We start from the raw sequence: 13,322 nt of genomic DNA, 5'->3' as shown, positions 1-13,322 counted from the left end.
GTGAGAGAAAGTGACTTGCATCCCCTCCAGGCCTGACACATAGAAACCTTTCAGGTGTCTCCCACTTCCATGTCTTTTTCCTTTTCTACTCACTGGAATGGAAATGAGTCCCAAGGCGACCTTGCAAGTCACATGTTACGAATGGCAGGGTCCCTGGAATGACTATGTAGAGGGTCACCCTGCCCACTTGCTCCCTATCCGTTATTAGAGCAAGAAAAAAAGTCTATTGTGTTTGAGCTACATACATTTTTAGGTCGATGTGATATAGTAGTTAATCTAAGTAATACATATACATTTCCTGGGTACTAGTTGTTAGTTACAGTGAGAGATTTGTAAGACATGTGATTGACTATGCCAAGACAGGATAATAAATTCACTTCTACAGAAGGTAAAGCTAAGTGATTAGACCTGTCAGAATTTGAGGGATTAATGTGGACTGGAGCAGAATCTTTTTCCTTGGCCATTTGGGTAGATGACCAATTCAGGATCTTAATTTATGACATTTTAATTTATTAAAAAGCATGACAATATACCACAAACTATTGATTTTACCTTAATTTCATAGTGAAAGGAAGAAAGGCAAAAATATTAATTATAACCCCACTCTGCTCAGGTTGTTCCAGAAATAAGTCCTTCTTTATGCTTAGGAGACAGCACCAATTAACTCTCATAAAGTGCTCTCATGGTTGGAAATGGCAAAACAAGATGTTCAGAAAAATACAAACTCTAGGACCCATTGCTCTGTGACATTTTGGTTTCTATTGTTTTGGTTCCTCCACCTTAGGCTTAGAGTTTGACAAATTAGAAACTGACTACAGGCATCTAAGAATTGTTCTTTATTTAAAAACACATCCATGAAAAGCCAAGGAGCTATAGAGGCAAGGCTGCACCAATGTCTTCCAAGCCGAGGTGGAAGTGTCTCTGGATTTTCCAGCAATTCCCAGGGGTGTCATAATGACTCAACAGTCTGTTGCAATCAGATGTGGAAAGGGGAGGAGTGATGGCTGGAATGCAAAGCAGTGTGCACAACCCAGACCCATCCCAGCTTTGCCAAACCCAAGTGCCCCCATGGGAGTGTCTTGCAACATGTTCTGTTGAGAAATGAGGTTGCCAACCAGGGGGTTATTGCAATAAAAACTACTTGTGATGAACAAGAGTTGTAATTTTAAATATATATTTTTTAATGTTTGTCTTCCTTACTAGACAATCAACTCTGTGAGGGCAGAGACTACGTCACCACTGTACCCCAGCCCCTGACACACAGTAGGTGCTCAATAAATATATGTTGTAAGGATGGATGGATGGAGGGATGGATGGATGGAAGGATGAAGGATGGAGCCTACCCAGCTCAAGTGTGAGTAGAAACATTCTCTGCTACAGGGAGAGGGAATGAGAAAATAAAACACGTAGACACACATAATTTTTAGTGTTTGAAAAGTGGGATTGAATTAGGACTAACAAATCTTCTAAATAATTGTAGTTCTTTCAATGCTCAAGCTACATTTTTCTATCACTTTGAAACCCAAAAGTAAATACTTTCCCAGTGTTTGCTTTGCTGGTCAGAAGTGCTTTAATAAAAAAGTGCCACTGGAGAAAGGATGGCACTTCTAGGCCCCAGAAGAAACTGAAGGTGGCAGGACCCAAACAGGCACCATTGCTCCAAATGGACCAGCCTTACAGCCTCTCACTCCACCACTGCTCATTGCTCCCAGCTTGAAAGTGGACGACACGTTGACAAACTGGGTGGTAAGTGGGAGGAACTCTGGTCAATGAGAAGCTTGTAGTTGGACACTACTAGGTAATAGTATTTCACTGGCCACAGTGTGACTGGACTTCACTCTCTGTTCAGACATTAGGAAGAACTGTATGGGTGGGCAAAGTAAAAATATTTCTCTTTTGGTCATATTATTCAAAGAATAAGCTGACTATAGCCCAGCAGCATACTCCATACTCCATACACTGTCCATACTCCAGGACTCAGTGTGTGACTATCCCAAGGCAAACACCTGCCCATGCAGCTTGCCCTTCCATCCAGTCTACCCTTTGGGGTCCAGGCCCTTGACCAGTCTCACACCCAGTGCTATTTGCCTCACTGCCCAGCATCAGGAAGCAAGTAGTGTCACACTGGTGCGATAAGACATTTATCTGGCCAAGGCCTCAGGGATGGGATCAGGTTTAGTTGACCTGAGCATGCCCATTCAACATGCTCAAGTGTCTCCATCCCATCCCAACCACATGAGATGGCTCCTGAGGTCTGTATCGCAAGAACCTCAGCTGAGAAATCTCTATGGCAGATTCACTGTTGCTCAAGAGCCTGTGTATTATAGCAGCCTGGCGGCAGGTTGTCCCTGATGTTCTCCAGGTTCTTCACATCAGCCAGAATCCCATCGATGCTCGTCTCCAGCAAACGAAGGTGGCGCTGCTGCCGACGTGCTCGATCTTCCAGCTCTGACACCAAGGGCCGCAGCTGGCTGTTGATCTGAGTCTTGGCTCGGAAGAGTTTCTGCTCCAGTAAGATCAGTCCCTCTTCATCCACACTGCCAGGCTGGTCTATTTTAGGGAATGAGAAAGGAGTTAATATAGAAGAGCTGTGATTAGATCTCCTTGAACACACAAGGGCCTTCTACACCCTTAACTAAAACCTGTTTCCACCTGCCCAGAGAAAATGGTATGCCATGCCTTTAAAAGGCTTATTTTACATTGGGAATAATATAGAAAATATTCTGAGAGCTCTAGCCTAGTTACTAGTTATGAACAGCCCAGTTCAAGCCTCTGAACTCTATAGTTAAGCAATATGAAGCTTGGATTTCTTTCACTTTAGGGCCAAGTTCACGCTCTGAAAAGACGAAGGCTGAAGGTCATAGGAGACTGAGTACTGTCCAAGGTGTCTGCCCCACGGCTCACCCTAGGATCAGAATCAACTCCAAATTATGTTTACTGAACTATCCTTGGGAAATATCTTGCTGTTTTCCATTAGAAGACCTTTAGAAACTGGCTGGGTTGGGGGTTTAAAGAGGCCAAGGTATGCTTTGACATTTCGGGGATAGATTCCAGCTGTTAGGAGGTGATGTAAGCTATCATTCTGGCCTGAAACAGTGGGAATCTGGCTAGTTATTAGTTTATTTCCAATATTAAATGTAGTCATATTTGTTGAGGTATGTTTCACCCATAAATAATCTAAAACTAATGTCAGCAGGAAGGGCAACTGGCCAAACCTATTTAAGGTGGAAAGGGTTTGAGTGGCCTTTGGTCAATTCAAACTCAAGGTCGGGTTGCCTCACATATCTGAGCCGTGGTGTGAGCATTTGACTGCCTGAGTTTATTACACCTAGAGATTAAGCTGTTACTGTTCCCAGACTCCAGAGAGCAAACAGGAGAAACAACACCCTAACAAAAATGTATATCTGGTAGATCAGACCTTCACCTCAGAGCAGGGGAGAATTCCAGAATTCCGGGTTCTATGACATGCTGGGAAAGTTAAGTAAGCTTGGGAACAAAATAACCATGTCCTCGGAGAGGCAGGACGATCTGCTCAAAAAGGGCAGGGGCCTTGGAATCAAAGAGTCCTCAGTTCAAATCCCACCTCCACAGTTTACTATGTGATCCGTGGGACTTATCAACCTCTCTGAGCCTCAGTTTATTCCTCTGTGAAATAAAATAATAAAAATAATAAAACCTGCCTCACAGGACCTCAAAAAGGCTTAAATGACCAGAGAACACCTGGCATAGTGCCTGGCATCTGGTAAAACGCTCTCATTTTCTCTTGAAGGGCCCTGTTTGTTGCATTACCTTTTTCAGAACACTAAACAAAGCTGCTTATATCTCCACTGGGGAACTAGGTTTTGTGTTTTTTTCACCCTCAGAGGGTATTTACTCTTTGGAGCTAATGGGACTACAAAGCAGACTCATTAGTACAACAACACAGGCAATATTGATCTGCCAGGGTGAGGATGGTACTCCACAGAAAAATCCGATTTTAGAGTTGTCCTACCGAATTGAAGAGGTAAAACCAAACCTTTCCCTGAATGTGGCTGGAATCCATGATCAAATCCCTCGTCCCCTATCTGCTGCAGCCCCTGACAAATCAGGCCAAATAAGGGTTCGCTATCAGGGGGAGGGATACTGTGGGCAAGTCTGAATTGTTGCCAAACTGTGCCATTAAATCTATTTTATCCGAAAATTTTGCAGTATCTCTTGTCCCTACTATCTTTACATTTCTTCCAGGCTATCAATCAGGCAGGTCAAGTTCCCGCTTATATCAAGGTATAACTGTGGGTTGGGAGGGACAAACAGCAGAATCAGCAAGTGACTCTTGACTTCACAGTCTGGGAGAATCTCCCCCACTCACTACTACTACCACTATTGTATCAGAGTTCAGGCTTGTCCACCTCCCTCCTCAACTCCTTCCACCATTTCCAAAATGGTCTCACTCTGCCTTTTGTCTAACCCACCTCCAAGCTCTCCTCCACTCACTCCTGCACTCCACTGAGTGATCTTTCTGAAATATACAGTGATGATGTTATTACTCTGCTTTAAAGTGTCCACTAGCTGCTCAGGATCAAGGCCAGAACCCTTAGCAGGACTGTCAAACTGTCCAGTCTTCTCTTTAGCTGTGAAGGTTGAATATACTGCCTCCACAATTTACTATGTGATCTGAGGGACATGATTAACCTCTCTGAGCCTCAATACACCTTCTCTAAAGACACCCAGATCTTTGACCTACAGACTTTCACCTCCAAGGGCAATAGGTACTCAATGACCCATCTTATGACGTTAAAATAGAGTCCAGAAGATGTAAAGTCATGTAAAGCCCAAAGTCTCTGGGTGTGGAAAAAAAGCAAATACCCTTTAAGGGTATCAGACTTCCATTCATCAGGGCTAGGTCTAGCTAATTTTCTGGGCGAAGCCCTGAAGCATGGGGCTGGAAGATTGTGGATACTCCACATACCCATTAGATCTAAGATGCTGTCCAACGTGTTGAGGGTGTCTTGGATCGTAGCTCCAGCATTCTTGGCTCTGTTATCAACTCTTTGGGCTTCTGTAATTACCTGGAGAAAAAGAAATACAAACCAGTCTTGAAAGGGTGTCTCTCACATTAGCAAGTTTAAAGGGATCTCCCATGGAAAATGATGGAAACTGACCATCTGTACTGTGTCCATATCCAGGTCAAATTCTTGCTCCTTCCTTGCCAGCTCTCCTTCCACTTCCCTCATCTCGCTCTTCAGAGTGGCCAGTCCCTTCTCCATGGCCAAGGCTCCATCTGCTGTCACGTTGGCTTCCAAGTTCAGACTCCCTATCTCCTGGGAGAAGAAAGGGAGCCAGGGACGGGAGGAGATATACGGGTGAGGCACAAAAACATCCCAGAAACAAATACGGAAAAAACACAGCTGCAGCCAGGCCCTGATGGAGTGAGTTGGATGAACAACGGGACAGTCAGACTTGCAGACACACCCTTTCCCAAGCTCTGCTTGAAACAAGTTACTTTGAGGGTCTGGCTGTAGGTCCTAGGAGGGTCAGAAGTGAAACACTGATTCCCTGTCAAGTCAATGTTCACCAAAAAGTGAACGCAATAAGAAACTATTTGGGAAAACTCAGAGGGTGAGAAATTCACATCATTTCCTGTCATAGTTCTTTGCTGCCACAGACTTTTGACTGATTTTACTAGGATCCCTGAGACAGTTGAGTTTGAGGTACAGAGAATGAATGGGCTACAGCTGTGCTTTTGTTTCTATTAGAACAAAATTTATCAGTACCTTTATCAATAAGCTGTTGTTAAGCATCAAATTGCAGTTATCTGTGTGCTAGAAGCTATATAAAGAGAGGCACATGAAACTGGTCTCTCCCCTCAAGGGACTTACAATTAGAAATTATTCTTGCAAATTACCAAGTGGTCAAACAGTCCAGATACTAAAAGTTCCCTTTGGGCTTTCTAGAGCTGCAGAAGCTTTTTAGAAGTCATGCTTAAATGAGACATAAGAAGCTCTCTTCCAGCCAAGAAAGCACAGCTCCTATGATAGCATTTAACATGTGGGTTGTGGTGTAACTAGTCTGTCTCTCCCCATTGCACCAAGTGCTCCTTGAAGAGAAGGACTGGCTCTTTCTCATCTCCATATCCCCAGCACCAAGCACAGTGCTGGTAAATTGTGGGAGGGGGAAAAAAAGGATATGTGGTGCTTAGACATAGAAAATAGAGATAAGGGATGCAGAACTCCAGAATTTCATAATTTTGAATCAAACATCGATGATAGTTGTTGAACTGTCATCCAATGGGGTTGAACTGTGTCCTCCAAAAAGATATGTTGGTGTCCTGACCCCCAGTATCTCAGAATGTGACCTGATTTGGAAATAGGGTTGTTGCAGATTCAATGACTTAAGATTGATTTCTGACTTCTAGCCTCCAGAATGGCGAGAGAATAAATTTCGGTTATTTTAAGCCACCTAGTCTGTGGTACTTCATATAGCAGCTCTAGGAAGCTAATACAATAGTTGATAAAAGTATATATACATATATCTTGGATGGCTCTGCTCATGGTATTGTCCAAAATGGGAGCTGCAAATGAAGCCTGCAGCTTTCAGAGACAGCCTTGTGAATCAATCAACAAAAAGGGGCACCTGTGGGGAGACAGGTTCTACTTACATAAACGGGTTAGAAGAAAGCTTAGGGCGGAAAGCCACCGCCACGTGGCGAAAACGCCCGAGGTTAGCCAGCGAGGTATTGTAATGGGATCACGAGTAACTTGTTATATCACCTGCAGGAAATTACCTTCCAACTGATGCCAATATACTGATGTATCTCGATCACAAACACCACTTACCGCCCCCCCCCAGACCCTTTGCTTCCTACACCCACAAGTTAATGATTACTGTTTGATTGTTTTTTCCTCATTCACACGTGTAAGGTGTTGTTTTCTTCACGTTCACCACGTGGGTAGTATCTCGGGAGCTCCATAAATACGGAGACAGAAGCCCCATTCGGGCCTCTTGCCTCCTCCCAGGCGTTAGTTTCTCTCATGTTCAATTCTGCCTTTGTTCTCTTGCAGATAGGGAGCACTCCAGATTCTTAGTCTGTGATAGGTACCTGTGTGGGTCTGGGGCTGCTATGGGCCCCAACGGGACTTTAAGTTGTAGGGATCAAAAGTGAGCCTGCTGCGCGCTCTCGCTCTCGCTCTATCCCTCTCTGGCTTCCTACGCCACTCTTGCGTTTGGGGCTTCTAATGCCAGCCTACACTTCGACTTCTGTTTACCTGTTCTATCTTGTCCGTGATCTCCAGGGCCTCCCCGGCTGCGGTCTTTGCCCTCTGGGCATCGGCAGCAGCACCGCCCAGGGCTGCTTCTGCCTGTTTAGTCTTGTCACTAGCGCTTGCAACCTTCTGGCTGATATACGAGAGTCTCTTCATGGCCTCTTCAGCTTCTGCTTTTCTGTCTTCAACCTGCAAGTCAAACTCTGAAAGGCAAGAAAATATTGCCGTGAAGATGAAAAGTGACTTCTAGGGGCAACTGGGTGGCTCAGTGGGTTGAGCGTCCAACCTCGGCTCAGGTCACGGACTCACAGTTCGTGAGTTTTAGCCCCGAGGCAGGTTCTGGGCTGACAGCTCAGAGCCTGGAGCCCGCTTCAGATTCTGTGTCTACCTCTCTCTCTGTCCCTCCCCTGCTTGCACTTTAAGAACTCAAAACCTCAAAAAATGTTTTTAATGGCTTATAAAGCTTACAAATGAAGGTGAACGGGGCTAAAGTTTTCATGAAAAATTCCTGGAAGAGTTATTACTGCCTGGGGGCAAAAATAGGGGAAGTTGTGGCTCCTTATCTAGCAGAAAGTATCTTAAAGGACCCATCGAAAGAGCCATAATCAAGTTCTTAGAAAAGCTGACAATCAGCCTGTACTTGGTCCCCACCACTGCAAGAGTATTAAAACCCTAAAGTAAGTCAAAAACCGGTAGAATCTTTAACGTTTATTTTTGAGAGCGAGCACTCAAGCACGAGTGGAGGAGGGGCAGAAAGGGAGACAAGGATCCAAAGCGGGCTCTGAGCTCAAGCAGAGAGCCTGACGTGGGGCTCGAACCCACAAACTGAGATCATGACCTGAGCTCAAGTCAGATGTTTGAGCCACGCAGGCACCCAGAAAGCAGGTGGAATCTTTGAAGCCCAAAGTTTCAAGCCAGAGCCTTAAACCTAAGTTACCAATGATGATAACTGGAGGCTGGATAGAGGGAGTAGAGGCTCTTTCTGTGAGGAAAATCCCAAGACTTTAGGAATGTTCTCTCTTTTTGTAAGTTAGTAAAGAAACCTAAAATCCTAAAACCTCTACAAGGCACAAACACAAACTTCCTGGGATCTAGATGTTGTGACAAAGCTTGCTCTATCACCACAAAACAACCACGTTGATTCTACACTTAAAAAAAAAATCTTTTAACGTTTATTTTTGAGAGAGCACCAGCTAGGGAGGGGCAGAGTGGGAGGAAGACAGAATCCAAAGCAGGCTCTGGGCTCTGAGCTGTCAGCACAGAGCCCAAGGCGGGTCTCAAACCCGCAGTGAGATCTTGACCCTAGCTGAAGTCGGACCCTTAAGCCACCCAGGTGCCCCTAATGCTGAGCCATCCAGGTGCTGTTAATACTACATTGGAACCAGCCAGGCTACGAAAGAAAAGGAAAAATATCTGTGGTAGTAGGATGCTGGATCTGTGAAAGGACCTTAGAGATCACTTAATTCAACCTTCTCTCTTTAAAAGAGAAGACCTTAGGGTCTGCAAAAGCTGTGACTTTGCCTACAGTCAGCACCGAGCAGTCAGCCCAGCAACATTCAGAATGCAAGCCTTCGGATATCAAGCTAAATTCTTTCTGCTACATTCAATATTAATACTTTCTTAGATGTTTATTAAATGTCTGTTAATATCCCAATGTATCATTTAGAGAGCCTCATATGGGTTCGAGATAAAGTCCTGGTTCTACCTTTAACCTAGTCAAGTGACCTGACCCATGAAATACTTACCTCTGAGATTCTTCAAGATGTTCTCAACTTCATAAAAAGTGGAATTGCCCATACTTAGTGCTTCTTGGGCTCTGCTTTTAGCGAGGTTGGCACGGGAAAGCAGCTGATCTGATTTCTGTAAAGAGGCAGAATAAGATTAAACGTAACCTACACTGAGGAAGAGTATTCCTGGCAGAACAGCAGAATCACCCTGGCACACTTCATGACGACAGTGCTGCTGCGATTCACCAGGAAGTCTAGGGGTATTGTTGCAAAGCCCTCCACAATCTGGGACAGAGCAAACTTTATAACCTAATGACAAATCCCATATAGAGAACAGTCACAAACTCTAGTCTACCATCAAGGACAAGTACAGTTTTGCAAATCATAATCTTATACTCTAGATACCTCCTAAAGCCAAGCTAGTAGAACAAGCTGGACCAAAATTGAACTCAGGCCTGAGTCCAATTCCTGGGTTTGAGGGCTGATCCAGTGGGTGGAAATGAATTCTATCAAGTTGTCTGTATCTGTTACTCTATCTATAAGATACCATGACCTTCAGAGAGTTTTCTGTGGTTCCTCTTGCCATACTTATTCACTTAGTAGGCATCCATTACCTGGTTGTTGAGTGAATTAACAAAAGAATACCTGTCTCCCATTCTTTCCGTTTTGTAAGAGCTGCTGGGTTTCTTCTTCCCAGTTTCTCAGATTGCTTTGCATGTGCTTGAACTCCTCCATACGTCTAGTCACCAGGCCTGAGAGAGAATCTGCTTTTTGTCTGATCCTTTTCGCTTCTACCTGTAAGCCCAAAGAAATGAAGGAGTCTGACTTTCGGCCTATCAGTCACCACACCAGCCTTCTTAGGAGCTGGCATCATTGTTTGAGAATAACTGCAAAATCTAACAAATGAAGCAATATATCTAATGATAGCAGCATCAGACAAGTTTTCTCTTAAAATTTACACGTTTACACATGCATGAAAATGTTGTAGGAATCATGGTGAGTGCTTTTTGCATAGGTAGAAAGCTGAATCTTTATGTGACAGTTAAAGGAATTGATGATAGAAACAACATAACTTCTGAGAAGAACAAAAGGCTTCTGAATGGCAGTACATAGAGATGTACTATGGTTCGGACCCAAATGTAAATACCAAGCTTTATCCATGGTAACTTCCCACAGGTTTCAGTAGTCCCCAAAACAAAGGAAGAGACCTAAAATTCTTATCAGCTAGCAGCTTCAGGATGTGGGCTAAGGCTTTTTCAGAGGCAGACTAGGGTTTAAGAACAAAGAAATAGTTAAAATAAATACACTCCCTAATACAATGCAAGAAAGGTCCATATGGAGGGAAAGCTGAATGAGATTATGGAACCCCAGAAGAAGCCAGCACTATGGCCCTTTTGTCCACCAAGCACATCAGTACATGCCCTCACCTGAAAAGACTGATCACTGACTCCCTGAAGCTGAGATACGGAATTGAGAAGGCGAAGGCTATGCTGATAAGACCTGTCTGCTTCAATGTCAGCTTGAGTGGCCTCCCCGGACAGCTGCTGGGCTAGGGACTTGGTTTTCTCCAACCTGCAGGGTGGGGAGAAAGAACTTTGAGGAATCCCTTATTAAAAGCAAACATTCATCCTGTCGTGTAAAAAGTATGGACATTAGAGTTACCAGAAGAACCAAATGAGGTTATGTGCCAGATGTGTCCCTCTCCATGATCTAAACATAAACCTTGAAGTTTATACAGATTAAATCAGAATTCAGCCCGAGTTTCCCACTCCTTGATAACATTTCTACATTCCATGCCATCAGATGGGTTTACTCACATCCTTCAACCACAACTTCCCGCAAGTACTGCAGTCTCTCAAAACACAAATTTTACTTAATCACCCTTTTCTTCCAGCCGTAAAGACATGTCCTTTTCCCCAAATCAACACCCTCCTTGTCCTTTAGCATTATTTGCTAACGAAACATGGTGTGCCCCTCACACGTGGTTTGCACCACACCACAGAAGGATGCAGATTATCTTGACCCGTGTGAGGACCCGTTGAAACCTACTTTCCCATAAGGCCTTGCACCGCAGAGCCCTCCAGGGTGCCCCTTCCGCCTCCTTCCCGCTGAGCCTTGCGTGCCAGCGACAGCGCTTGTTTGGAATAGTCTTCGGTTTCCCTTACCAGCCGCTCCATGTTACCGGCTGACCCAACATGGCTGAAAGGATTGAAAACAAAGAATCTGAGTTTTCATAGCACAGGGCCTCCTTCAGGTGTTCTATTTGAATGAAGGGAGAGGAGTAAAAGAGCTAGTTTGGCTAGAAACGCCAGAACGTCATCGATCCAGGTTAGTCGGAATGAGGGGATCTGAAGGTGTTCTGGAGATGGAGCCCACCTCTTAGACCGTGGCTGCTGATCTTTTCCGCCCATGGTGGAACCAGGGGGAGCGGGGCGTGGAGACGGGTGCGAGCAGTCCGGGGGTGGGGGGGGGGGGGACGGGCGGATAAAATACTACGTTTATAAGCTGTTCTGTGCCGCAAGAAACGCCTAGGTCTGATTTCATCCAGAACCCACACCCCCGTACTCTCGTTGCCACTCGACATTGGACCCTCCTCCAGAAGGGGGCAGAGCCTGTCCGTAAAAGTCCCCCACAGGCGTAGAAAGTGATCTTAAAAAAGGAGAAACAAACTCGAGGCAGCTCATGCTACAAAAACACAAATCGGCCCCCTTCACTGGCTGAATTCCATCTGGATTAACTGAGCCTGCCACCCTGCTGAGCACTCTTGCTAAGAGCAAACCACTTCACCAGGGTGGTAGGATTTAGTCGGGCTAGGACTAGGGAGCCGCCTGGTACCACTGGGGCCCTGCAGAGCCGGTTTTCCGGAGGAGGCTCCCCGTCTACAGCCCTGGCCCCCCCACAGGCTAGTGAACAACTCGTTGCTACTTGTTCCCAGGCTCGACGTGGGAGCCTGGGAGTCCCTCAGAGCTGCAGAGCGTTCTCTTCCAAAGGCTGATTTCGTTTCACCGGCCAAAAAAAATCACCTCTGACACACACACCAAAGCCATACTGTGAGTCAGAAAAATCTGTGGTAAAAAACACCTCCACCCGCAACACTTGCCAAACGACCGTGGCCCAGTGGCCACCTACATACACTAAAAGCCAAGAGGTTTAAAAAAGGCCCCAAGGCAATGGCTGCAAAGGAGGCTGGAGGCATTGAATATGTCGCTTAGGTCCTGAGGATTCTACAGTCTTTATAAGGCTTTTTATTTTTTAATGTTTATTTTTGAGAGAGAGTGATAAAAGAGCAGAGAGAGGAGACAGAATCCAAAGCAGGGTCTAGGCTTTGAGCAATCAGCACAGAGCCCGACACGGGCTCAAACTCCCAAACCACGAGATCGTGACCGGAGTGGAAGATGCTTAACCGACTGAGCCACCAGGTGCCCCCTGAGGATTCTACAGTCTTGCTCGAGTCTGGCCTTGCAGAGGTAGCCTGAAGCAGGGGTCTGCTCACCTGTCTGCCAATCTTGTGGCCTCCTGAGCCAGGCTTTGAAAACCATTTGGCCCCACGTAGTGCTCTGAGGGAGGAATGTTCTGAAAAAAGGAGACTTGGTTAAGACTTTGCACTTGGCCCTGAAACCTAAGCGGGTTTATGCATCTGTCCTGTTAGAACTTGTTATTAGCCACACAACATTCTACACCCTGATGTCAGGAGTCCCTAGTCACCATAATTATTACATTAAAAATAAGAATAAAGTAGAAATCCAAGACCAAAAAACCCTGTATACAGATACTGATGCATGTAAAAATATATTCATGTTAATATGTATTTAAGGTCGATAGACTATATACCAAGTTTCAGTGGTGGTTATTAATGTTATCAGAGGATTTCTATTTTCTACAAAATAGAATATTTTTGTAATGAAGAAAATCAATATGGATTTTTTAAATCCCTTCCTCAGCATATGATTGTCTTCCAATCTCGTTTATTCATCTTTCACCCACTTATTGTCACCATTATCCTCTGCATTGAGAGGAGAGGGCTCATTCAATTCTCTCCCTCCTACCACCCTAAAAACTAAGCATTAAGAACAATCATACTGGCAACACTCCCCCCCCGCACCCCCTTTTCAGAATCCTGTCTTCAGAGATTCCTTCCTTCCCACCTTTCCTCTTTATTCATTCATGCAGCAAACATTTATCACAGCCACACACTATGCTGTGGGCTGGTAATGCAAATATGAACAAAACTAAATCCTGCCTGCTGGCAGCTTAGGGAGGTGTGCAGTGAGAAGGGAGAAGAGAGCCAACAAGAGGGGTACAGTTAGTGAGAAATGAGCTAGGAAGAACACAAATGCAGTAAAACCAGGAATTA

General features: G+C 45.0%; 1 protein-coding gene across 2 annotated transcripts in view; it reads right to left on the bottom strand.

Annotated features, from left to right (window-relative positions):
- Nucleotides 1-821: 821 nt before the first annotated feature.
- LAMC2 (laminin subunit gamma 2) overlaps nt 822-13,322 on the bottom strand; it is a 58,570-nt gene continuing 46,069 nt past the window's right edge. For both annotated transcript variants that reach the window (XM_045452625.1, XM_045452624.1), the window contains exons 16-24: nt 12,462-12,541; nt 11,018-11,167; nt 10,396-10,540; nt 9,614-9,763; nt 8,987-9,101; nt 7,245-7,444; nt 5,142-5,300; nt 4,949-5,048; nt 822-2,550 (exon numbers count right to left, since the gene is read on the bottom strand). In XM_045452625.1, coding sequence (XP_045308581.1) covers nt 2,297-2,550; nt 4,949-5,048; nt 5,142-5,300; nt 7,245-7,444; nt 8,987-9,101; nt 9,614-9,763; nt 10,396-10,540; nt 11,018-11,167; nt 12,462-12,541 — 1,353 coding nt within the window. In that variant the 3' untranslated portion in view covers nt 822-2,296. The remainder of the gene's footprint in view (nt 2,551-4,948; nt 5,049-5,141; nt 5,301-7,244; nt 7,445-8,986; nt 9,102-9,613; nt 9,764-10,395; nt 10,541-11,017; nt 11,168-12,461; nt 12,542-13,322) is intronic.

Source organism: Leopardus geoffroyi, chromosome C3 (assembly GCF_018350155.1).
Source record: "Leopardus geoffroyi isolate Oge1 chromosome C3, O.geoffroyi_Oge1_pat1.0, whole genome shotgun sequence".
NCBI classification, from domain to species: Eukaryota; Metazoa; Chordata; class Mammalia; order Carnivora; family Felidae; genus Leopardus; species Leopardus geoffroyi.
This window is presented reverse-complemented; position numbering and strand designations above follow the sequence as displayed.